Source organism: Rhodotorula paludigena (genome assembly GCF_050403205.1).
Source record: "Rhodotorula paludigena JCM10292 DNA, Rt_paludigena_JCM10292v1_ctg7, whole genome shotgun sequence".
NCBI lineage: Eukaryota > Fungi > Basidiomycota > Microbotryomycetes > Sporidiobolales > Sporidiobolaceae > Rhodotorula > Rhodotorula paludigena.
This window is the reverse complement of record NW_027481451.1, coordinates 274,168-298,308: the sequence shown is the minus strand read 5'-3', so window position 1 is coordinate 298,308 and position 24,141 is coordinate 274,168. Positions and strand designations below refer to the sequence as shown.

General features: G+C 65.4%; 7 protein-coding genes across 7 annotated transcripts; 2 read left to right on the top strand and 5 right to left on the bottom strand.

The window, feature by feature from the left end:
* Positions 1–227: 227 nt before the first annotated feature.
* Positions 228–3,271, bottom strand: MAE1 (malate dehydrogenase (oxaloacetate-decarboxylating); the record flags this gene model as incomplete). Its single annotated transcript, XM_076647061.1, has 12 exons — positions 228–259; positions 321–571; positions 633–655; positions 716–855; positions 925–1,306; positions 1,477–1,626; positions 1,720–2,053; positions 2,122–2,214; positions 2,296–2,383; positions 2,462–2,547; positions 2,622–2,737; positions 3,038–3,271. 12 exons carry the CDS (start codon positions 3,269–3,271, stop codon positions 228–230), a joined length of 1,929 nt encoding a protein of 642 aa, XP_076507399.1.
* A 1,037-nt stretch (positions 3,272–4,308) lies between these two features.
* Positions 4,309–6,144, top strand: JCM10292_006135 (uncharacterized protein; the record flags this gene model as incomplete). The annotated part of the gene is made up of 1 exon (XM_076647060.1): positions 4,309–6,144. One exon carries the CDS (start codon positions 4,309–4,311, stop codon positions 6,142–6,144), a length of 1,836 nt encoding a protein of 611 aa, XP_076507398.1.
* Positions 6,145–6,673: 529 nt separating this feature from the next.
* Positions 6,674–9,362, bottom strand: JCM10292_006134 (SANT/Myb-like DNA-binding domain-containing protein; the record flags this gene model as incomplete). Its single annotated transcript, XM_076647059.1, has 7 exons — positions 6,674–7,041; positions 7,143–7,342; positions 7,455–7,541; positions 7,629–8,256; positions 8,313–8,976; positions 9,059–9,238; positions 9,300–9,362. 7 exons carry the CDS (start codon positions 9,360–9,362, stop codon positions 6,674–6,676), a joined length of 2,190 nt encoding a protein of 729 aa, XP_076507397.1.
* Positions 9,363–9,868: 506 nt separating this feature from the next.
* On the top strand, positions 9,869–13,025 carry JCM10292_006133 (uncharacterized protein; the record flags this gene model as incomplete). Its single annotated transcript, XM_076647058.1, has 5 exons — positions 9,869–10,789; positions 10,854–11,449; positions 11,537–11,604; positions 11,676–11,755; positions 11,814–13,025. 5 exons carry the CDS (start codon positions 9,869–9,871, stop codon positions 13,023–13,025), a joined length of 2,877 nt encoding a protein of 958 aa, XP_076507396.1.
* Positions 13,026–13,312: 287 nt separating this feature from the next.
* JCM10292_006132 (uncharacterized protein) lies at positions 13,313–17,065 on the bottom strand (the record flags this gene model as incomplete). Its single annotated transcript, XM_076647057.1, has 13 exons — positions 13,313–14,086; positions 14,142–14,226; positions 14,292–14,387; positions 14,444–14,539; positions 14,598–14,846; positions 14,903–15,147; positions 15,210–15,770; positions 15,827–16,162; positions 16,223–16,421; positions 16,479–16,555; positions 16,614–16,625; positions 16,695–16,709; positions 16,781–17,065. 13 exons carry the CDS (start codon positions 17,063–17,065, stop codon positions 13,313–13,315), a joined length of 3,030 nt encoding a protein of 1,009 aa, XP_076507395.1.
* A 181-nt stretch (positions 17,066–17,246) lies between these two features.
* ARD1 (peptide alpha-N-acetyltransferase complex A subunit ARD1) lies at positions 17,247–18,156 on the bottom strand (the record flags this gene model as incomplete). Its single annotated transcript, XM_076647056.1, has 7 exons — positions 17,247–17,276; positions 17,346–17,359; positions 17,440–17,568; positions 17,676–17,779; positions 17,841–17,928; positions 17,985–18,003; positions 18,085–18,156. 7 exons carry the CDS (start codon positions 18,154–18,156, stop codon positions 17,247–17,249), a joined length of 456 nt encoding a protein of 151 aa, XP_076507394.1.
* Positions 18,157–18,926: 770 nt separating this feature from the next.
* SMC5 (DNA repair ATPase SMC5) lies at positions 18,927–23,645 on the bottom strand (the record flags this gene model as incomplete). Its single annotated transcript, XM_076647055.1, has 18 exons — positions 18,927–19,128; positions 19,190–19,350; positions 19,420–19,568; positions 19,630–19,777; positions 19,858–20,090; positions 20,158–20,433; positions 20,501–20,573; positions 20,638–20,780; positions 20,855–21,290; positions 21,350–21,590; positions 21,649–21,770; positions 21,832–21,996; positions 22,059–22,421; positions 22,504–22,657; positions 22,720–22,789; positions 22,890–23,049; positions 23,124–23,289; positions 23,347–23,645. 18 exons carry the CDS (start codon positions 23,643–23,645, stop codon positions 18,927–18,929), a joined length of 3,561 nt encoding a protein of 1,186 aa, XP_076507393.1.
* Between the last annotated feature and the right edge of the window lie 496 nt (positions 23,646–24,141).

Sequence of the window (24,141 nt, the reverse complement as noted above, 5' to 3'; positions counted from 1 at the left end):
ATCGGGAAGAAGTCTCGCTCAAGGCGTCCAGCCGCGATGTGAGACGAGCCGCTATAAGATGATGCGATACATGCGAATCTATTGCTGCGATGTAATGAACACGAAAGTGCTGTGCGGCAGAAAAGAAGGTCTATGGATATGATTGCGGTTAGAGGCGACAAACCGGTCGCCCGAGCCGCTAAGGAGCGGGAGGAATCTCAGGATGGACGTCGACATCCAAGAGTCGCTCAGACATCGGCAAGCTCGAGAGGACGGTACACTGCAACATCGAGGCGCGGATCAGAACGGTCACGAAGCGACCAGAGGATTAGAGAGCTTACCCGGGTCCCACTGCGCATTGCGGATCTCCTCCTCCGTGAACGGGTCGTCGCGCTCAATGCCGCTGACTCCCTCTTCGCGCGCAGCGTTGGCAACGGCGACGGCGACCTTGACCGAGATGTGGCGCAGGTCATGCAGGCCGGGAAGGAGCGACTCGTCCGGGTCTTCGAGTGCAGGGGCGAGCTTGGCGAGGGCAGCGACACCGGCCGTGATCATCTTGTCGGTGAGCTGCGAAGCGCGAGCGGTGATGACGCTGTCGAGGGAGATAGGTGGTGTCAGCTGGGTCAAGCCGATACGCGCCCGCGAAGACGAACCCGAGTCCGAAGCCGGGGTAGACCTGCACAGACATAGACGGTGAGCGTCGAATCAGTCTACAGAACAGGAGGTGCGAACACACCAGAGCGTTGTTCGACATGGCAATCTGGTGCAGCTTGCCGTTGTGCGGGTTCTTGACAGGCGGGAACGGACTGCCCGTCGCCATCAATGCCTTGCCGTTGGTCCACTCGTTGATGTCGGCCGGGTCAGCCTCAGCAAGCTCTGCGAGTGCAGTGGAGTCAGAAAGAGAGCACGAGAAGGAGGTGATGGCGGCAGGTGAACGGAGCGTACTCGTCGGATTGCTGAGCGGGAAGATGATGGGGCGGTCGACGTGCTTCGCCATCTCCTTGACAACCTCCTCGTTGAATGCGCCACTCATCGTCGAGCACCCAATGAGGATAGTAGGCTTTGCCTGCTTGACAACCTCGAGGAGCGAGATGCCCTTCTCGCCGTCGCGTTGCCACGCCGCAACCTCCTCCTTGTCACGGATGAAGTGCTCCTGGCCGGGACGGAGGACGTCGGCGTGCTCCGTCGTGAGAAGGCCCTGGCGGTCAATGCAGTAGAAGAGCTTGCGGACCTCCTCGGACGAAAGGCCCGCCTCGATCATCAAGGCGTTGCGGATCCCGTCTGCGATGCCCAGACCGGCCGTGCCGAAACCATAGACGATGATGCGCTAGAAACGAGAGAGGGAAGATTGGACAGAGAAGGAAGGGTCAGCAGCCGTTTGCGAGTGACCTTTCCTCATCGACCTGTGCTCGAGCGCAGGACGTGACGCCGTCTGACGCAGTCACGAGAACCGCCGTGACTAGGGAGGGAGGGCGTGACAAGAGGGCGAGGGCGTACCTGGTCCTTGAGCTCCGACTTGGTCACCTTGACAGCAGAAACGAGCGCGGACAGTACGACTGCCGCCGTTCCTTGCATGTCATCGTTGAAGCACGACTGTTTGGGCCTGAACTTCTGCAGAAGCCTTCCGCCGTTGTGCACGCCGAAGTCCTGCGGGCCGGAAGTTCGTAAGCGATCGTTCTGGGAAGCTCGAATCGACGCCGGCGGCCAGGGCAGTCTGACAACAAGTCACACAAGACGTACCTCGAAGTGCAGCATGGCCTGCGGGTACTCCTCGCGGACGAGGTCGCAGAAGGCGTCGACAAATTCGTCGTACTTCTCGCCGCGCAAGCGCTTGCGCCGCAGGCCAAGGTACAGCGGGTCGTTGAGCAGGGCGCTGTTGTCTGTGCCGACGTCGAGCACGACGGGGAGGATGCGGGACGGGTCGATGCCGCCGCCGAGGGTGTAGATATTGCTCTTGCCCATCGAGATGAGGATGCCGCCGACGCCCTGGTCGCCGATGCCAAGGATGCCCTCCGAGTCGGTGACGACGATCAGGTCGACGTCCTTGGGACGCTTGGCCTGGAACATCATTTCGCTGGATACGTAGGTGAAAGTCAGTGTGGCCCGCCCCTTCGAGAGCGCGCTTTAGGAGAAGGGACATACCGCATGCGGTGCCGGTGGTCGTAGCTGAGGAAGAGGCCATCAGGTCGGCGCCAGATTGTCGAGTACTTCTGAATCGCCTCGCCGACGGTAGGGCTGCAGACGAGGGTGCGGGAGGGTGAGCAACCCGGGTCATGCTGAATTCCCGATCTCGCGCCTGAGCAGAATGCCACGTACGTATAGATGATAGGGAGAAGCTCATTCAGGTGGCGCAGGCAAACACCGTAGAACAGAACGATGTTTTGATCGCGAAGCGAGGAAAGGACTGAGGTGAGGAGTGCATCGTCAGCTGAAATCCGCTCGCCATGGCCACGAGCAACGCTTTCGATTGTGAGATACGCACAAGTGTACTTGGCGATGGAGCTCGGGCGTTCTTGCAGCTGCGAGTAAGCCCGCTTGCACTGCTGCTCGAGGGAGTGCACCTCGTGACTGTTCCGTCGGCACTTCGTCAGTCTCACAGTCTCCTCTACACCAATCAGAAGACGAGTCAAAGGTGCACGCACGGCAAAAGACCCAAGAGACCGAACGTCTCGCGCTCCTCCATCGTGAACCCGGCACCCTTGTTCAACGTCGGCTCATTCAGCAGCGCGCGCCCTCGCAGCGCAGTCCAGATGGGTCGCTATGGTCACGGGATCGGCGTGATTGTCGAAAGGTGGGGTAAAGCATGGGTGCGGCGCAGGGAAGAGGAGGTCAGCCGTAGTCGCGTGAGAAGGTCAATTCGTTGCTCCGCTCGAGGCGCCATTTCGACAGCTGCAATCACCCCTGACTCGCCGTCGTGCCCACAGTGTGTACAGTGCAGTCGTCCTCGACACCGCCATGCGTTCCCCTATACTTGGCTCGGCCGTCTGGCCAAACTTGTCCTCGTCCGACCTCGTCTCGTTCCGCTCGTCGCGCGCCTGGCACAGTCCCGCAAACGCACCAGGTTCTTCTCATGCTGCAAGTACTCCTTGTTCTCGTGGAGGGTGTCGTGCTCGGCCGCGTTCTGCTCGTCGACCTCGTCGAGCTTGAGGCGGTTCTCGCTGCTCGACCCGCTGTGGAACGCGCGGCGGGGCTGTGCCGACGCATGCGCAGACGGCGCGGCGCGCGAGGCGGCGAAGGCGGGCGAGACGGCGCGGCGCGCTGCGAGGCGGAGAAGCGTCGTCGAGGGCGCCATGCTGTGCTGCGGAGCGGGCGCGAGGCGGCGAACGAGCGGGCGAAGCAGGCGAGGAGTGCGTCGGCCGAGCTCGACACAGGCAGGCAGCGCGAGACAGCCGGGCGAGCGGTGCAGCGTCACCAGCAGTGTGCACAGACGTAGCACAGTCGCGTGCGGGTATTCACGGAAGCGCAGGACGGACGGGATCACCCGAGCAAGCAGAGGCCGACATCGATGAGCGGCGAGCGAGAGCGGGGATCCCGTGAGGAGCTCCAGGCTGCGAGGGCGCAGTTGTCAGGTCTGCTGGTGCACCGAAAAGGCCTCTGCATGGCACAGGAAGGCTCGAACTAGGGTTTGCGGGCTCAACGGACGGACAGGAGTCGCGCGCAGTGAGATACAGCGGGCGAGGACGAAACGTCAAGTTTCCATGGCACTGTGAGCAGCGTTGAGCCTCCTGCGCTGGCCTTTATGTAGGTATGCCGCTCGGAGACAGAGCAGCCTGCTCGCGCCGCAGCAATGAGCAGAGCTGCAGAGGAAGGGGAGTGGTCCCCCTGTCTGGGAGGTGGGCCTTCCTCCCTCCTCCTCGACAAGGCTTGGTGGGTACAAGCGGAGGCTGAGCAGCCGTACAGATTAGCTTCTGCACATCCAGCGTCACCCAGACCGCCACAGTGCGGGCGAGGTGTCGGTGCGCCAGCAGAGCTCGCCGGGGATTCGCTCGCCCTCCTTGCTCCCGCCGTCGTCCGCCTCTCGCTCGAGCGAGTCCGTCTGTGTGCGTAGGAGGAGCACCTCGTACGCCAGAGTGACCTCTACGGTTCCATCGAGTGCACCTTGGTCTCTGCGTCCCGCGTCATCCGGCGGCAGTGTCGCCCCCTCGACGTCTCGCTCTCTCGCGCTCGCCGCACTCGCGCCAGAGGTGCGCCGGTCCCTCCGCGCGCGTGCCTGCGTCGAGGTCGAGCTGACCGTGCACCTGCAGCACCAGCCCGTCGACGCTCACTCGCCACCCGTGTCGCCCCCTGGCCTGGGTCGGGCCTCGCCTCGTCGCGGTCGGGTGATTCAACATGGACTCGGAACTCGGCGCAGCGTCGCACTTCCTCGCCTCGTACCTCGACACGAGCTCAGAGGCCTTTGAGCACAAGCTCGGCCAGGCCCTTGCGGCCCGCTACGACGGCCATTGGCACCCCGCCGACCCCGAGCGAGGGTCCGCCTTCCGCGCCCTCATCCGCACGCCCGCCGCCCTCGACGACAGCCTCCTCAAGGCCGCAAGTGACGCGGGCATCCCCGCCGACGCCCTCGAGCGGCAGCTTGCAGCCTCGGTCGGGCGCACCGTCGCCCTCGGTGATCGCTGGACGCTCTGGGTCGACCCGGGCTGCGTCTCGCTCCGCGTCGAGCGCGGCGACGGCTCGACTCGCAGTGATGGCCAGTTCATCGAGATCTACGGCAAGCTGCCCGAGTCGCTCCGTAACTTTGCCGTCCCGCTCGCAAGCTTGGACGAGGCGGCGGCATCATCCAACATGATCCAGTCGACCGACCTCGCGGCTCCCGCTTCGCCCGTCAAGCGCTCCAAGGCAATCCAGATCGTTGCACCGCCCGGCGGACGAGGCGCGCTGCAGGCCATGACGAACGCGGCCCTCCAGCCCGAGTCGCCGCGCCCGCTCGTCGCGGCTGTGGCAAGGCCGACCGCCCTCCTCGCCTCGCCGCTCATCATTCCGCCTACTCCTGTGCGCCCGTTGCCGGCTGCCGAGGCCGACATCTTCTCCCCCACCCCCGCCGCCTCCTCGTCGTCTTCCCGCCTCGTGCCCCCTCGCTCCCCCTCTCCCGCTACGACCTCCACTGGCAAGCAGTACTCGCTCTCGCCCTCGACGTACCGACCTTCGTCTCCGCTCGGGATGCCGCTGCACGCGCGGCGGTCGTCGTCTCGCGGCTCGTCCGTCTCGTCCCTTTCCGCCGACTCGGACGGCGAGACGTCCTGCACCGATTCGCTCTTCTCGGCGTCGGGCGACAGCACCTCGTCGGCTGCGTCGTCGATTCACGTTGCTGCGCCCGCGGCGCTGTGGAAGGGACTCGACGGCAAGTCGCGCGACCTGGTCGACGCTGATGGGTTCCGCATCCCGGCAATCCCGCGGCCTCTCTCGGCAGCCGGTGGCGCGCAGCACTCGCGCGGCTCGTCCGTCTCTTCTTCTTCGCTCGCCCCTCCACCTTCTCCCTCCTCGCGCCTCCTCGCAAGCCCGACGCTCTCGCCCGGCGGACGCTCCCTCCCCGGCTCGCCGACCAAGCCTCGCCGGCGCGGTGTCCGCGGCGGCCAGTCGCATCGCTCGTCCGAGTCGACGCACTCGCACCACTCGTCCATTTCGTCCATCACGTCGCTCGGCTCGACCGCGATCCCCTCGACGCCGTCGCAGTCGCACTCGGGCAACGAGCTCGCGCTTCCGAGCCCGGCGACGACGCCCTCGGGCCGCTCGCGCACCGAGACGTCGTCTTCGGCGCAGACCGCGACCGAGTACTCGAACGGGCTTGTCAAGGTTCTCGGCGGCGGCGTCCTGCTCGGCTGCGCAAAGGGCTCGACCCCGTCCTCGACGGGCCGCACGCCCTCGTCCGGCGGCGCAGCAGCCGGCGAGGACGGCCATCGTCGCCGCCGGCGCGAGCGTGGGCGCGGCGGGCGTGGCGGAGGCGGAGGCGGCTCGAACGCGCAGAACCACCACGGAGGCGACCGCAGCGGTGCGACGAGTCCGGCGTACGGCGCTCCTGGCGCTGCGTACGGCGCTCCTGGCGCTGCGTACGGCGCGCCGCCGAGCCCCGTCTGGGCTGCCGTTGGCCAGAGCCCTTACCAGCACCTGCCGCCGCACGCGGGTCACCACCACATGCCGTACTACCCGCACTCGCCGCTCCAGGGTTGAGTCGTCGGCGCTGGTGCGCAAAAGAGCCGCGACGAACCGCGCGCCACTCTCATGAGTCTCCTTCAGTTTTACGTCCAGCATCTTTCGAGGTATCCTGCTCGTCGCCGTCTTCGCCTTTCTCCACCATCTCGTGTCCTTCGCATCCCACCTTCTTAACGTCCGCTCGTCCTGTATACCCTTCTCATATCGGCATCCCCTCTCGCTCTCATTCGCCTTTCGTCCCCGTCTCATCTCGTTGCATTCTCCCTCAGCTGTTTGTGTCTATCCTTCCCGCCGCCCCCGTCTTTCGTTTGCATCTTTCGTCGGAAACTCGCATCTATCGACTCTGCTTTTGCGTTCCTCTCTCTGCGAAGTTGAGCCGATCGAGGTCAAGAGGCAAAGCGCCGTAGAGAGTGCAGTGCGGAGCAAATCATCGGCACAACTCGAACGCAGACGCCAAAGGAAAGCGGCTCCTCCCCTCCGTCAACTGCTCGACAAGCGGCTCCTCCCCTCCAGCGCCTCAAGCAACTCGACGGCCCGACGACGCGCCTCAGTCGTCGCCCTGCGCCCGCTTCTCGCGCTTCTTCTTGCGGTGCCGCTTCGCCGCCTTGGCGTCGCTCGCAACGGCAAGGTCCGCCTCCTTGCCCCCGCCGCCGTGGTCCTCGTCCTCAGACTGCACGACAAGCAGCTCCTCCTCCCGGCGGTTGTCGTCGTCGTCCTCCTCGTCGTCATCGTCGTCGCTGCTGACGACCTCGCTGCTCTTCTTCTTCTTGCCACCGCCCTCGCCCGCGGCCGCAGCCGCCGCCGCAGCCTGGCGCTGCGCCTTTTTCTCGGCGGGTGTGAGCGTCGCGAGGCGCGTGCGCTTGAGCGGGCGCGCCGTCGGCGACGGATGCAGCGTGAGGAGCTGCGCGAGGATCTCTGCAGAGGCGCACACACGCACAGGCGAGTATCGCAGACAAGTCAGCCAGCCCTCGAGTCGCACGTTCGAAGGGAAGAAAGGCAGAGAGGGAGAGACGCACCCGCGAGCGAGACGTCGCGCTCTGGCCCCGCGCCCTCGTCCTTGCGGATCTTGTCGGTCGCGTAGTTGGCGAGCGTCCGGAACCGGTCGCGCACGTTCTTGGGCCCGTGCAGCGCGAGGTCGGCGTCGGACGCGATCAGCGTCGGCCAGTCGACGTCGGCGAGCGTGAGCGAGGGCGACGCGAGCGAGAAGGCGTTGACGCTGCGAGTTTAGCAGGGCGTCAGCGGATGCAGCCCAGGACACCCACGAGCACGCTGGTACTGCGAGGAAGCGACATGCGGTCTCGAGGTGGTGGGCCGAGACGCGGACGCACAGGTGCACGAGGCGCGACTGGTCCTCGGGGCGCCACTTGAAGCCCGCCGAGTCGCCTGCAGCGTCGCGGCGCTTCATGTAGTCGGTCCTGTGCGTTCACGAAGAGGCGAAGGTCAGCCTCGAGTCCATTCGCAGACTCGGGTCCGCGACCAGGAGCAGCCGATTCGCGACGCACCACTTTGTCCTGCACTGCGTCGCGCTGCGCTTGCCGCCCATCTTGATGCTGATGGCCTTCCACTGGCCCCCGAGCTCCGCATGGAGCCTCCTCAGCTCGTCCTCCTCTTCCTGCGTCCACGCGCCGCGCCTGAGCACCTCGCCCTTTCCCTCGTTGAGCTGCTTGGTCCACCTGTCGCGGCACGCCGTCGCGCTCCTTCCGACCATGGCGCCGACGCGCTCCCACGCGTTCCCGAGCTCTTTCACCGCGGCAGAGAGCGCCGCGTCGTCGGCCGCGGCCCACCGCTCGCCCTTGGACTGGGACGCGTCGAGCGAGGGGTACACCGTCTTGACGTGGTTGTAGATGGCGAGCAGCGGGCGCGTGCGCAAAGCGCGCCCGAGCCGCTGCCACAGCTGGTTCGCCTCGCCGCCCTTGCCCGCCGCCACCGTCGCTGCCGCCGCGGTCGGCGTCGGCGTCGAGGTCGACGCAACGCCGGTGTCGCCCGCACTGGCCGAGGGCGTGCGCTTGGTGTGGAGGAAAGTGCGCAGCTCTTCGGGCGTGAGCGAGTGCTCTTCGCGCCACGCCTCGAGCACCTCGGCGATCTTGGCGTCCTCGGCCGTCGTGAAGCGCCCCTGCGTGTAGGTCGCGCCTGCCCTCGCACGTCAATGTCAGTCGCGCACGAGAGAGAGGAGGAGAGAGACGCACCGGCAGCTTCGGCGGCGGCTTTGAGCTGCTTTACGGGCGTCCACTTGGTGACGAGGTCCTCGTAGAACTGGTGCTGGAGCGCAAGCGAGCTACCCTCGGGCGGCGGTATCGGGAGGGCGTCCGCGTCGCCCGACTGAGGCGGCGGCTGCGCGGTGGGCGGAGCAGGGCGAGGCGCGGCGGACGCGGGTGGAAGGAGGGGAGCGGAAGTCGCAGACGACGAGGCGGCAACGTCCTTGCCCTTAGCCGCCTTGTCGCGCTTGTCCTTCTTGCTTTTCTTCTTTTCGCCCGCAGCGTCGTCAGCCTTGCCCTTGCCCTTGTCCTTCTTTTCCTTGCGTGCCTTGGCGACAATCTCGACCTGCTGTTGCGGCTGCTCGTCGTGCGCGGCGTAGAACCCCGCCGCCGCCCCCTCTGCGCCATGCTGCATGCCGAGGAGGACGGGGTCGACGGGGATGTCGCCTGCGCTCGCGCCGCCGCCGCCGCCGACGGGGATGTCGTCGTGCGACGCGACGAGGCCCGCGAGCGAAGGGTCGAGGTCGTCTGCTGCGGCGGGATTGCCGAGGAGTGCGGGCGAGGGGGACGCAGCGGTCGAGGCTGCGCCGCCGGAGCCGGTCGGAGACGCGGCGGCGGCGACGAGGAGGGCCGAGAAGCCGGCGTTCGGATCGGGCTGGTGTGCGCGGATGGAGCCAGCGAGGGTGGGTGAGCGGGGTCCGAGCTGCTTTCGTCGGGAGAGTACAACGGGCACGCACCTCGGCTCCGTTGGCCTGTGCGGCGGTGCCCTTGGTCTTGCGCTTCTTGTGCTTGTGCGGCGCGGAAGCATGTGCATCGCCCGGCGCGTCGGCGGAGGGGTCGTCGGCGGCGGCGCGCTTGTCGGCCTTGCGGGCGGCCTTGCGGGCGGCCTTGTCTGCCTTGCGCTGAGCCTTGGGGTCCTGCGGGTGCGAGACGCCGTGTGAGTGCGGTTCGAGGCGGGGGGCGGTGCACGAGACGGACGAAGTGAGCCTCCTGAGCAGAAGTGGCGGCGGCGCTAGGCTGCGATGTGGACGCGGTGGGCATCTTTGTTGAGCTGTGGCGACCTCTCGAGGATGGAGCGAGGGAGCAGGCGCGGTTGTTTGCGTTGGAACGAGAGAGGCGGGCGGAGGATCCGAGTGTGCGAGCGAGGGGAGAGCGAGGGGGCCGAGTGGCGGGTGCGCGGGACTCGCAGTGCGGGTGCTGGGCCGTCAGACGGTGCTCTGGCCGTGCGAGTCGACAATGTCAACCTCGGGACAGCTGGAGTGAGAGGAGCGAGAGCGCGACTCGAGGGGAGGCTCGGTGCTCCGACGAGGCGACCGCACACGCGCGCTTCCCCGCTCGCGCGAGTAACTAGAGTGCGACGAGGTACGAGCCAGGTAGCTACTCGCCCGCACACGCGCAGATTTGGGCCACTTGCACTCGCTTGCCTCGCTGCAGCTGGTCCACTCGGGCACTCTTTCCGCCCCGCCTGCTCTCCCTCCCTCTGCCTCTGCTCTCCGCGTCCGCGTCATCCGAGTGCCGCGCACACCTCGACTCGCCGCACCCGCGACATGAACCCGCCGCCCGTGCCTGCAGCAGCAGCGGCAGCAGCAGCAGCAGCAGCAGCAGCAGGGCAGCGGCGGCACCCGCACCCGCAGGCGCTCGCCGCGCAGCTCGACTCTGCCCCGCCCACACCCTCGCGCTCGCCGTCGGCGTCGACCCACCACACCGACGACGACTCGCAGGACGACGACGACTCGGACTTTCCCGACCGCGACCCGGACGACCCCGACGCGTCCCGCCTCTCGCTCTCGCTCGCCCACCTCGCCCCCGCCCTCGCGACCCCGCGCCTCTCGGCCCGCTCCCCCTGGCCCTTCAACGCCGCCGCCGCCGACGACGACGACCTGCACCCGAGCCACGCCGACGATGCCCTCGCGAGCGGCGACCCGCCGCCCATCCCCGCCTCGAGCCTCCCGCACGAGATCCTCCTCCACATCCTCCGCCTCCTCCCCGCCGCGAGCCTCGCGCCCGCCCTCCGCGTCTGCAAGGCCTGGTGCCAGTGCGGAGTAGAGCTCCTCTGGCACAAGCCCGCCTTTGCCTCGCTCTCGAGCCTCTACAAGATGCTCCAGGTCCTCGCCCTCGCCGACCCCACCTTCCCCTACCCGCACTTTGTCCGCCGCATCAACTTCCTCCCCCTCGCCCACGAGACGACCGACCGCGTCCTCGAAAAGCTCGAGCCCTGCACCCGCATCGAGCGCCTCACCCTCACCAGCTGCAAGAAGGTCACCAGCGCCCCGCTCGCCCGCCTCCTCGCCGCCAACCCGCGCCTGATCGCCCTCGACCTCTCCGACGTAGACTCGGTCACCGACGACGTCCTCGTCGCCCTCGCCCAGAACTGCCCCAAGATCCAGGGCCTCAACCTCAGCGGCTGCTCGCGCATCACCGACCGCGGACTCGAGGCCGTCGCGCGCGGCTGCCCCATGCTCCGACGCGTGCGTTCCACGCTGCATTGCGTCCCTTGAAACACCTACTGACCTCGTGTGCGCACGCGCGTAGATCAAGCTGCGCAAATGCGACCGCCTGACCGATGTCCCCGTCATCCTCCTCGCACGCCTGTGCCCGCTCCTCCTCGAGGTCGACCTCGCCCTGTGCCCGGCCATCTCGTCCCTCGCGACCCAGCAGCTCCTCCGCACGTGCCACTCGCTTCGCGAGCTGAGCCTCCCCGGCTGCGTCGCGCTCGCCGACGACGGCTTCCCTTATGCAGACCACCTCCAGCTCGTGCCCTCCGCTTCCTCCTCCTCCTCCTCTGCACCTCCCTTACGCGAAAACGGACATTCGCCAAGCGACAACGGCACCGCTGCGGCCGGCGAGGGCGACGACAACGCGCTCGTCACCTCGACCGGCTCTCCGCTCGCGCGCCCGCTCCCGCTGCGCTCGCCGCCCGCCCTGCGAGCCTACGACCACCTGCGGTACCTCGACGTGACGTCGTGCGTGAGCCTGACGGACCGCGCGATCGCCGGGATCGTGCGGTACTGCCCGCGGCTCCGCAACCTCATGCTCGGGAAATGCGTCAGGCTGACGGACGACGCGCTCTACGAGGTGTGCAAGATTGGCAAGCACTTGCACTATCTCCACCTCGGGCACGTCAACAAGTGCGTGTCGACCTTTCGCTCGCATTCTGTTCCGAACCCGTGTGTCCGCGTGCGAAGGCTGATCTGTTGAGGAATCCCGTTGCGCAGCATCACCGACGCGGCGGTGACGGCGGTCGCGCGAGCGTGCACCCGGTTACGCTACATCGACCTCGCGAGTGCGTTCGGCCCCCTCCCTCCACATCTGCTGCTCGAGGTATTGACGCTCTATCCCTGCACCCGCAAACAGACTGCAGCAATCTAACCGACTTGTCCGTGTTTGAACTCGCGGCCAACCTGCCGCGACTCAAGCGAATTGGACTCGTTCGCGTGAGTACCTCTCGCTCCAACGTGCGAGTAGCTTACTCACGCGTGGCTCGCCTTCCAGGTCACCAACATCACAGACGACGCGATCGCATCCCTGCGCACTCGCACGTCGCTCGAGCGGATCCACCTCTCGTACTGCGACAACCTCTCGGTCGCCGCGATCCACGACCTCCTGTCGTCGCTCCCGCGCGTGACGCACCTCTCGTTGACGGGCGTCACGTCATTCCGCAAGCGCGCGCTGCAGCAATTCTGCCGCCAGCCGCCGAGCAACTACAACGACCACCAGCGCAGGAGCTTTTGCGTCTTTAGCGGCCGCGGCGTGCACGACCTGCGGCGCTTCTTCCGCGCGCTCGCGCCCGAAGAGCTCGCCGCGCTCGCCGTGCCCGACCCGCCCGAGGACGACGACCACGCGCTGCAGCAGCAGCAACAGCAGCAGCTCCTCTTTGCGCAGCAGCAGCAGGCCCAGCAGCAGCTGCGGCTGCCGGGCGGCGCCGCCCCCGCCCCCGGCCCCGCTCCCGCGCAGGGACAAGCCGGCCTCACGCCCGCGCAGCAGCAGCTCGCACAGACGCAGGCGCGCCTCGCGCAGATCCAGCACGCGCGGCAGGCCGTCGCGCTCGCGGCGCAGCGCCTCCAGGCCCACCAGCACCCGCACCAGCGCGCGGGGCCTGCGCCGGGCACGGTCGGCGGCGTCCCCGTGCTGCCGGTTGCGGGTGGACTGAGCGCCGGGGCGGGCAACATGCTCGGGCTGCAGCAGCTCCAGCCGCCGGTCGCGTACCGCCCGACGCGCATGCCTGCGCCGGCCCCGCCTGCACCACAGCAGCCGAACGTGGCGCTCCCGGGCGCAAACACCCTCCCGATGCAGTACGCCCCGCCCGCGCCTTCGTCCGCGGCGGGGCAGCGCAGCTCGGCACCGCCAGAGATGATGAGCTTCTCGCTCGCGGCCGCCTCGGCCGCCGCCGCTGCTGCCACGTCCGCGTCTGCGTCGACCTCGAACGGTACGGGAATGGCGGCGCCGCAAACGCCGAGGGCGCAGGCGGTCGAGATTGAGGGGCTCGGCGAGGGCGAGGAGGGGCGCGGGCAGCGAGGGGGGAGGAGCCGGCGCGATACGGTCACGCGGAGCAACTACCGTGCGCCGGCGGGGCGGGAGCAGGGGGACGGGGACGCGATGCGGATTGATGGGGCCGAGCGGGAGGGAGAGGACGACGAGGACGAGGAGGACGGCGCGAGCGATTCGGGCGGGGAAGAGGAGGACATCAGCATGTCTGAACGCTGACGAGTCGTCGCATTCGGCCGCCGTTGATACCGCAACCACGTCCTCCTCCCTTGTTGTACGAGCGAATCTACCCTACATCTGCACCCCTGTCTCCCCCTCGTTTCCTCTGCATCTCTCGCTCGTCGTTCCATATTACACGCGCCGCAGGCACTCTCCGTAGACCTACCTTTTCACCCACCCCTCCTCTGCTGCTACGTCCGCTCTCGCACGACGTCCGCAAGTCAGACTGCACTTTCCAGTCGTTTCGCATCCTATCGACTCGGTTCTCGTCTAGCGTCTATCCTCGCTCAGCCCGTCCCGCCAATCTGGTCCATGAGCGCCATCGCCCCGTCCCGTCCCTCGAGCAGCCACGCCGGCTGCTGCTGCTGGCCCGCTCCTGCCGCCGTGCCGAGCCCGAGCGTCGACGGGTCAAACATGCCGAGCCCCTGCTGCTGGCGCGCAGCAGCAAGAGCCGCAAGCTGCTGCTGCTGCATGACCGCGAACGCCGCATACTGCTGCTGCTGCTGCTGCTGCTGTTGCTGGAGAAGCGACGTGGACGACGCCGCCGAGGGGAGCTGCCAGCTCAGGTCGAACGCGCCCGGCGCCTGACTCATCGTCTGCAGGCCCATGTCGCTCAGGAGCTGCGCCGAGAAGGGCGGGACACCCGCCGCGGCGGCGGCTGTCGAGGACGAGGGCGTCGACGAGGCCGATGCGAGCGGGTGGGCGAAGGAGGGCGCAGAGGCGGAAAGAGGCGCGGCCGAGCCTGGCGAGGGTAAGGGAAAGAAGTTCGTCGACTGCGAGGTGAGGGCAGGGTTGGCGAATGCGCCTCCCGCCTGCTGCTGAGCCTGGCTCGGCGTCGTCCACTCCGGCGCGGCGTACGTTTGCGGCTGCGGTACCCCCACGGTCGGTGAACAGAGTGACTGCGAGTGGCTTGCGGACGAGTTGGCGGTCGGGAAGGGCGGCGGTCCGGACAGGTTCATCTGCAGAGGCGCCGGCGGCAGGAGTGCGTTGCGAGGCGTGTCGACGAGACTTGCTGTCGGCGTCTGCGCGAGTTGCAGCTCCTTGGCAATGCGCCGTAGAACCTGCGTAAGTTGTTCGTCAGCGAGTATAGAGGCGAGGGCACAAGCAAATCCGCACCTCGGGGAAGGAAATGACGGCCGCATCGCTCGTCTCTCTGTTTGCGCGGGCAATCCTGCGCTGCTCCGCGTTGTCCAGCAGTTGACTGCAGCGAGGAGAACGACGGTGTGAGCGGTATCCAAGGCGGTTGAGAAGGATCCTGGAACACACCGGAGGATGCTTGCGCCGTGCGTGAGCACGCTCTGCAGCATCGGCGAGGCGACCTGCGTCTTGTCGAAGATGTGCAGCGCGGTTGAGAGAATCTCGCTGCGTGCAAGGCCCGTGAGCACGACCAGCGGATGCTGCGGACAGGCTAAACGCACCGCTGGCTCTCGATCTCTGCGGAGGAAGCGCTCGAGTCGATTAGGTAGAAGAAGTTGCTAGCAAGTACGATAGCGGCGCTGAGTGTGTGCGAGTACCTGCGCAGGGATGCTGTCAGTTTCCGATATGTGAATAAGCTGAGCAGATCGAACGCACATAATGCGAATGTTGGCGAGCTCTTCCCGCCCGTTCTCGTGCGCAATGACGCAGATCCGCGCCGCGCGCAGGCACTGGTCCGTGCTGTAGCGGTAGCGAGAGTCCGTGTAGCCGAGGAGGACGTAGGGGCGATGAAGACGAAGAAGCCGGCTGTGCACGCCTGCGAGCGCAGAAAATCGCTGCCGTCGCAACTTCGGATTCTGCTGGTCGAGGCGGACCGACTCGCTTGCGAGCGCATCGGGCATGGCACTGAGATTCCAAGTCAGTCGCTGCTGTGAAATGATGGGCCCAGGAACAGAACGCACTTGACGTCGGTCCGCATCTCGCGGTCGAGATACAGCACCGTCTCGTAGGTGAAATCCTGCGCGTGCGTGACGAGCTTGTCGAAAAGTAGCTTCATGAATCTCCCGCCGCGCCACTTGCAGTACTCGAGTGACGAGTCCGTCCAGATCGAGCGTGGTGCTGGGTCAACCTTCCACTCCGTGTTGGATAGTTGCGAGGTGTTTAGGTTGGCAAGCGGCGGTGTGGTACATTGATCGGGGTGTATGAGCTGCAGCGTCAGAGCAAGCGTCAGCAATCAGCCAAAGATTCGCATCGTGAGATGCGACTCACGTAGGCGCCGAGCCGAGCGTTCGCCGAAACGGTGTCGAGGAACGTGATCAAGCCCCACACTCGCAGCGCCATCTGCCGCTTAACGCTGTTCAGGCCTGGCGGGAAGGCAACATCCTCGGGCGGCATGTTTGACGGGTCGTCCGTCATGAGGTGAAGCCGGAGCTTCTGAGCAACGCGAACTCCGTTGGCGAGAAAGGCGACAAAGCCGCTCATGTCGCTGCCCGTGGGCGAGGTGATGTGCATCTGGCCGAACATGACGACGAGCTGGACGTTGCGGAACTGCGGCCGTCGTGCCGAGCCACTGAGCTGGAAGAGCCGGACCGCCGCGGCGTACCAAGCGAGGCAGGTCTCGCTCCGCTGGCCGAACGGGAGCTTCGGGAGGACCTCATTTGGCGGCGTTGACGAGAGTCCGAGTGCGACTACCATGCAGTACGTCGCAAGCCAGGCGGGATCGACCTCGTGTCGCCGCCCTTGCGCCACCATCTCCCAGTATCGGTCATGCTCGGCAAGGAAGGCCGGCTCGTGCAGCACGTGGTAGAACCACGCGACGCTCTCGAAGTACTGCGAGCACAGAAGGTATGAGAACTGAGCGAGAGAGGCGGAATTTTGAGACGCACTGTTCGGACTAGCGCTCTCGACAGTTCTTCCTGCGGGAAAGTCGCGAAGACCTTGTCGAGCGCCTGCGCTCGCTGAGCGTACATTTCTTCCGCAGTCGTGCAGAAGTCGAGGCCGAGTACCACCGCAGAAGAAGCGTCGACGAACGGGATGGGCGAAGCGAGAATCGAGGTGAGCTCCTTCGTCGGTTCAGGGTGGGTGGCGAAGTCGAGCGCTTGCACGGGAGCAATATTGGCGGAGCTGACGAGGTGGTCGAGCGATTCGGCGTCGCGGCCATAGCCCGCATCGGTGGCACCAACAAATGCGGAATCCTCGAGCTTGACTGCGACTTCGACCATCTGCAGAGAGCAGCAGAGCGTCAGAGGCGACTCTTGGAGGCAATGGAGCGGCTGACGCACCTCGGTAGAGGCGATGTGTGGGCTCGAGCTAGAACGCGGCTCGTCCTTGGGTTCCGGCGGAGTCGAGGCGCGACGGGGACGTCGCATGGCGCGAGGCGCGCCCGCGCGCAGCTCCGGCGGGAGGGTTTGGAGGAAGGATTCGATGTCGGCTAAGCGCTCGCACACATCGTGGTACTGCGACGCGAGTGCGAAGGGTTGCCTGCGAGACAGAGATACTTCAGTGCCAACTTTCCAGGCAAGGATACACTTTACATACGCTTCGGGCGCTGCTGCATCGTCGTCCCATGTGCAGAGGTCGGGCTGCCCCCGCTTGACGCAGGTTGTGCACGGAACCTGCAGACTTGAAGCGTGAGCGAGGGGCACCAGCTGATGTCGAACGTTTGAAGCCTACTTTGCGGTCGCACTGCACTTGCGGGCCTAGTCAGCAGCAGTTCAAGCACCAGGAACAGTTATCGGAAGAGTGTAGACGGACCTTGACCTTCCTCCGCTGCGTTGCGAGGAAGCGGAGTAAGATGTCAGCGAGCGCTACACCGCTTGAGCAGCCACAGGCCGCCGCACCTTGCATTGTGCACAACTCAGCACCACTCGGCCCTTCTTCCTCGCGCGCTCATCGTCGTCGTCGTCTTCGTCTTCCTCATCTGGTCGCGGGTCCTTGTGTTTCGAGACCTTGGAGCGCTTCGGGCCCGCCGATGCTTTTCCAGAGTAGGAAGAGGTTCCAAGAGGACCCTGAATGTCGCTCCGCACTGGCGCGTAGTGCGTGGGTGGAGCCGAGGAGGACAGGCCGGATCCGGAGGAAGTTGCAAAGGCAGAGGCGAAGTTCGACGCGCTCGAGTGGGCGCTCATTGTGCCTGCCGTAGCCTGCTCGAGCTCTCGTGTCCTCGCACAGTCGAGCAGGCAGAAGCGAGCAGGAGAGCGAGGGCAGCAGGGCGCGGCTTCCGTCCCCCGGCCGGCAGGCTTCCCGATCAGCGAAGAAATCTGATGCGTTGTCTCAACTGCAATCTTCGGATTCGCATGGATGTTCGCTCTACAGGAGGAGTCGCATCGAGTACGCGTCCTGCGGGAAGGCAGCTGGCTGTCAGCAAAAAAGATAATCAGGCGATGAGACCGAAATTAGCAGACGCACCTCGCCATCGGCATCTGGAGCACGAAACGGTGGTAGAAGCAATGACAGACGGGTCAGCGGAATTCCGGGGCGCAAAGTGCGAGCGCCAACGCACAGTAGGCAGTCTCCACCTTGACCACCTCGAAGCCAAGCGTGTCCTTGTACAGCGCCAGCGCTGCCCGGTTCGTCTTGCGCACGTGCAGGCTGACCATCGAGGCACCGTACGTCGTCTTCATCGCTTGTTCTGGGAGCGAAACAAGTTCACGTCAAATCCTCAAGCCGGATCCTTGGGCCATACCCTCGGACGCAAGCGGGACAGTGCTAGGGTTTTAGATGCAATACGCGACGTACGTGACAGCTGCATGAGCTTGTTGGCGAGGCCTAGCCGGCGGTAACCGCGCAGCACCGAGATGGACGTGACATGGCCGTGCGGATCTTCCGTCGCTTCCTCATCCCTGCCAGGAGAAAGGGCGGTCAGCCTGGTGCGTGCAGCCCGTCGAGAGTCTATGAGCGCACATCTTGGCGAGGATGTAGCCGACTATCCGCCCCTTGTGGTCTTCCGCAACGAACGAGACCTGCGGCCAGGTCAAGCCGTGGTAGAGGTCTGAAGGAAGGCTTGTCAGCGTTCCTGTCGCGTTCTTCCGCGCATGCAGGACGTACAGTACTTCATCGTGTAATTCTAGAAAGGCAAAGCATGCACGTTGTCAGCGTGATGCACGCGAGGCAGCGATCCTGCCAGAACGCTTTAGGGATTGCTGACCTCGGGCAGGTTGTGGATGTTGCAGTTCTGCATGCCCATAAGATCGTCGATAGTTGCTCGTCGGAGGTTCATGTTGACGGTCAAGGCGGCGAGGGGAGAGGAGCAGCTGAGAACGAGGAGGTAGAGGCGAAGGCGGATGGGGCGGGCTCCTGTAGCTTGCTAGGCGTCTGCACAACGAGTTCAACGAGAATGAGCAACCTGCAAGCTCCACTGTCCTCCTTGTAGGATCGCCCCGAGCCTCCGCCTCGTCCGAACCTGCCGTGCACCAGTGCGCACCCGCACAGATGTCATGCCGACCGGTGAGCGCACAGCCGCAGCAGCTCGTGGCAGGACCGAGCGGGCGCGCAAGTCCCCGCCGTGCGTCTGCGGTCATCTAGCGACCTCATCTCCTCAAGGTCGCGACGTTCCTCCTCCTCGTCAGGGGCGAGAAAGCCATTTGCTACTGCCCGCCCGCAATGGTGTAGATCGCTCGTACCGCCCCAGCCTCTGAGTCGTGCCACAGAGGCAACCTGTTGGCCGCCCGTGTGTCTTCGTCGAGCCGAAGGAAAGGGGACCACGAGCTGGGCCCCAACGACGTGCAGGCGCGGAGAGACGGCGCCAATGACTCACGTAGCTGCTTCGTGACCTCGCAGAGCAATCACAGCTACGACGACGCAAAGTAGCGGAAGTGTCGGAAGCAGACCGTCTCGCGCCGCGACGCTCGCAACTCGCAGCTACGCCCTGTACCCGAGACTGACGGGAACTGAAAGGCGTATGCATGCACAACACTACAGGCACGACTGGAACCGCGCAGAACGGAAAACGACAAAAGCCTGGTATCCCCTTCGCTCCCTCTTTCTCCCTCAGTTCGCGAGAACCGCCTGGCCCGCTGCCCCACTCGCGCCTGCGCGGCCCCTGTGCTTCTGGAGCAGCTTGCGTTTGCGGTCGAGGATGCCGCGCAGCGAGAGCGTGCCGGGCACCCACGGCGAGACGTTGATGACGAGGACCTTCATCTTCGGGTGATAGACGAGGTCGGGCAGGAGCTTCGGCGTGAGAAGGAAGTACCTGCGGCCGGGCGCAGACGTCAGTCAAGCACTACGGGAGACGAGAATCCTTCGAGACGCACTGTCCGACATCGGCCTTGCACGTCGTCTCGACGAGCATCTTGTGCATGTTGCGCTCGGCGCGCTGGTCCATGCCCTGGTTGATCTCGTCGACGAGCGCGAACGGTGCGCGCGCGAGCTCGGCAAGCGCGAGGAGGTACGTGACAGTCGTGAGGGCGCGCTCCTGCGTTGCGAGCAGGGGGCCGTCAGTCCTGAACCTTCCGAAGTGCAATCCTAGGCAGCGGCAACGCACTCCTCCGGACTGGCGCTGCCCGCTGAGGACGTGCAGCGTGACGTCGGCCGCGTCGTCCTTGCGGTCGCGGAACGAAACCATGATCTCGATGCCCCACTTCTCGTAGTCGTCCTCCTTGGCGAGGCGGACTTCGCCGAGCAGGCCGAGCGCTTCAGGAACGCGGTCAATCAGCAAGCAGCTCGGTGGGGAGGGTAGGCTCGAGTAACGCACTGTCGAACGAGGCGGTGAACTTCTCCGAGATGTCGCTGACCAGGCGCTCGAGCTTCGGAAGCCACTTCTTCTCGGTCTGCTGGATGAGCGTCTGCGACTCCTCGAGGCGACCGACAGCCTCGTCAAGGATGTCCTTCTCCTTGGCAATCTGGGCGCGGTGGTACACGACATATCAGGGCCATCCCCGGCATGCGAACCCATGCGCAGAAGCCGAAAGCAGCGACGCACCTCCCTCTTGCGCTTGTTGTAGCCTTCGAGCACGAGCGGGCTGACGTTCTGCATGCAGTTGAGGTTGCTCTGGATCTCGGCCTGCTCTTCCTCGATCTTCTCGAGCGGTTCTTCGAGCGCGCGGCGCTCGTTGATCTTGTCGCGCATCTCGTCGCCGACCGTCTCGATCGCCTCGTTGGCTGCCTGCATGAGCTTCTTGCCCTCCTTGAGCAGCGCCTGGACGCGGATGTGGACTGCACAGACAAACTGAAGCGGTTAGTGAGAGCGCGCGTGTCAGCTGCCGAAGAGAAACAGACGCACCCTCTTCGAGCTGGCGCTTCTTGTCTTCGAGCTCCTCGTCGCGCTCGCGCACCATGGCGTCCATGGCGCGGTGATCCGAGTCGGCCTGCAGCGCCTGGAGGTGCACCTTGATGGCGCTCTGCTGCAGCTCGGTCGCCTTGGCAGTGAGGTCCGAGAGCTCGAGCGCGTAGCGGACGCGCTTCTCGACGAGCGCGCGCAGCTTTGTGTTGAGCTGCTTGCGCTGCTCGTCGGCCGAGGGCTTGGCCTTCTCGCTGGCTAGCGACTTCTTCGCGGCGTCTACGCCCGAGTGGGCCTTGTCAGACTGGTTCATCGTGCAGAAGCAAAGAAACGAAAAGCGACGTACCATACCTCGACTTGCCCTTGAGCCAGGTCGAGCGCGCTTCGTGCGCCTTCTTCCTCTCCGCCGCGAGCGCCTCCTAAATGTGGTGCAGCGGGGTCAGCTGCTGCGACAACGCACTTCCGCCTGCAGAATCGACGCACGCGCTCCTTTTCGAGCTGCTTGACCTGCTCGGCGAGCTCGCGCATGGTGGTCTGCACGCGCTGGAAGTCTTCGGCGAGGGCATGACGGGCTGCACGGCTTTCGTTCATGCGCGCCGTGACTGCATCGACGCGGTTCTGGTCGACTGCAGAGACGCCACGCGTAGTCAGTCGCTGCGCGCACTGAGCAAACGAGACGAGGACGATGGGCAGCACGCACCGCCGCTGCCGAGGATCTTGGCCTTCTGAAGCGTGCGCTGCTCGACCTGCGCGAGGCGGTTGCCGTACATCGAGAACCGGATCGACAAGCTGCCGTCGCGCGTGTAGTAGCGCGCAAAGATGCGGTTCTGCTCGATCGCCTGGTGGTTGATCGGGCGGCGCGCAATCTGCAGCGGGACCCGGTGCAGGTTGTGCGTGTTGCAGAGCCAGGCGAGGACGGCAGGTGGACCGTCGAGGGCATCGATGGCCCACGCGTCGAAGCCGAGCGCGGTGAGCTGCTCGTGCGAGATGTTGCGCGCAAAGTCGTCGGGCGTGGCGTTGGCGTTGAGCTCGGAACCGTTGAGCTTGAGGCCCGAACCGGGGTTCTCGCGGTTGCGCTCATCGATGAGAATGTGGGAGAATAGCTCGTAGTCCTCCTGGTACTCGAAGAGGAATGTCTGCAGAACACCTCGTCAGTCCAGCGCCGTACTGAGCGTTCGTGCGAAAGGATCTGCACGTTAAAAGCGCCCATCGGAATCGGGCCCTCGATCAAGTCGATGAGGTTGGTATCCTTCGCATCGAGCTTGTAACCGTTCACTTCGCGCTTGATGCCGAGGTGCAACTTTGCGGGCTCAAAGACCTTGCCCTTGAAGCGCTGGGTGTTCTGACGGAGCCACTGCACAGCTGCCCATCCGGGGGGATCGAAGTGGGCCATGGCGGCCTCGCGCTGCTTCGTGACCTGCTGAAGCTTCTCGATCCTGTGGAGCTCAAGTACGGTCAGACAGTCGGTGACTGGTGATTCTGCTGACAACGCACTCCTGCTCGCAGTGACGCTCGGTGCGCTTGTACTCAGCGCCCTTGCTCTCAATGTCCTTGAGGTCCTGGTCGCTTTGGTTGTACTGCTCGACGACTTCCTGCCGCTCGGCCGACTTGTCACGCTGTGTGCAGAGGCGACGGTCAGGCCCTCCTCGCGAGCAGCTCGTGGACATGCACACGCACAATCTGACGGTCAATGTCGGTGGTGTCGGCCTCGGCCGGCTCCTGCGCGACGAGCGCTTCGAGTTTCTTGATCTTCTGCGCGTACTCTTCGATGCGCTTGCGCCGATCCGCCTCGCTCTTCTTGATGTCCTGGATCTGATCGCTGATGCGGTCGCGCTCAGAGTCCTGCGACATGCTCCCTTCGTCAGAGCGGTCGAGACGGACGAGACGGGGGGGACGAAACGCACGGCCTTCTCGATCTTCTCGCTGATGCTGTCGGCATCCTTGAGCAAGCGCTGGACCTTCTTCTCGACGCCGTCGCACGCGGCCCTGCACGCCTTGACCATCGCCTCGAGCGCGGCCTTGCTCTCGCGGAACGGGCGGTTCTTCTCCTCGAGCTCGCTCACCTCGTTGGTGAGGAGCGTCTTGTCCTGCCGCGCGTGTTGGTACTCGCCGTACACGTGGTCGTAGTGCGCAAACTTGACGAGGACGTCGACGAGCGCGAGGTCCTGCTCGAGGCGCTCGCGCTGCTCGAACGCGCGCACCTCCTTCTCCGCCTCGGCCTGCTTGGTCTGCTTCAGCTTGAGCTTGCCCGACAGTCGCTCGACCTCCTGCGAGCGAGTCCCGAGACCGACAAGGTGGTCAGCGGCACGCCCTCCAAGCTTCGAGCGAAGCACATTTCGCAAGGCGCACCGTCTCGGCCTCCTTGGCCTTCTTGAACTCGGCGATGAGCAGCTTGTGCCAGCGCGTCAAGTTCTGGTTGCCCGCGGCGCGCTGCGTCTCGCGCAGGAGCTCTGGCGGCGCCATCGAGGCGAACGAGGAGACGCGGTCTTGCGGGAGGAAGGTGCTGCGCACGCGGGAGCGAGAGTGAGCGAATGATGCACACGAAGTAGGGAGGGCACAGCGTACCAAAGGTTGCCGACCTGGACTTGGAGCTCTTCCATCTTCTCGCCGACCTCCTTGGCCGAGGCCTCGTTGCCTGTGGTAGTCAGCGGTGTGAGCGAAATGCACGCACGCGCTCGTCCTCTCGCCCCATAACGGGCGCAACAGAAAACGACAACAAGTCGAGCAACACGCACCGTCAAGCTCGAAGGTCGACTTCTCCGAGTCGCGCTGGAGGTGCCGGCGCACGACGAGGTTCTTCTGACCCGGGTGTCCCTTGAGCTCGAGTTCCACCCAGGTGTCCTCGTTCGAGTCGTTCTTGCAGTACGCCGCGAGCTTTGTCGAACGACCGAGGACCTGTCGAGCACGAATCAGTCACTCGAGCCTTACTTCCGCGCGCGGGAATGGGTCAGCGGAGCGGAAGGACGGACCTTGGCCGGGAAGCCGAGTCCGATGGCGATGGCGCACGCGATGGTGCTCTTGCCCGTGCCGTTCGGGCCGATGATCATGTTGAGAGCGGGGCCGGGGCGGAACTCGACGCTGTCGTACGTGAGGAACGAGTGGCAGGCGATGCGGACGATCGAGCCGGTAACATAGCTGCGATTCGGGAGTGTCAGCGCGATGGCCCAGGACACGAAAGGACGATGTACGCACCCGTCCGAGTGGCGCACGAGCTGCGTGCGCTCGTCGGGCCCGTCATCCTCCTCGTGGTCCTCGTCGCCGTTCGCAGCGCCGTCCGCCTCGCCCTCGTCCTCCTGGTCCTCGTACGAGTCGTCCACCTTGGCCCGCTGCTTGCCCTTGTCCCTTCGCTGTGCAGCCTCAGTCTTGACGCGCTTCGGCGAGGGCGCGAGGTCGTCTGCGTCCTCATCGGGCGAGGCGGAAGCGCGGCGGGCGCGAGAGGCGCGCTCGGTCTTGACGGCGCGCATGGGCGTGTCTTCGCCCGAGTCGGACATGCGCGCGTATGCTTGCACGGCCGAGTGCGGCGCAGGCGGTCGAGGCGAGGTCTAAAGCGTTCGCTTCGCCCGCCGCGACGCGTCGCTCCTCGCGGCGAAAGAGGTCAATCCGCAATGGTCGCTCGCGCGGGTCTGGACAGCTCGTGCGCACGCAGATGTGTTACAGCTTTCCTTGAGTGGCAAGGGCGTCACTCTTGGGTCGGGAGGCGCTTTCTAGGGACCTCCTCAGCTTGTAACTTCGGGGCTTTCGCGCAACTCCGACTCGGTAGCGCCTCTGCTGAATCCCTCTGGAGTCGCACCTTGCCACTCACATCTCTACAGTATGGAGTGACGAATTGAGGATCCGCCGTGCGAGAGCCACAGCGGCCGCAGCGCCGGTTCTGTCAACAGCAGATCAGCCGTGCGACCCGACGCCCCTGCCTGACGCCCGATAGCCCAGGAGGTCAAGCATGGAAGTATGCCGCTCGCACAATATCACGGCTGCAGATTGTGAAGC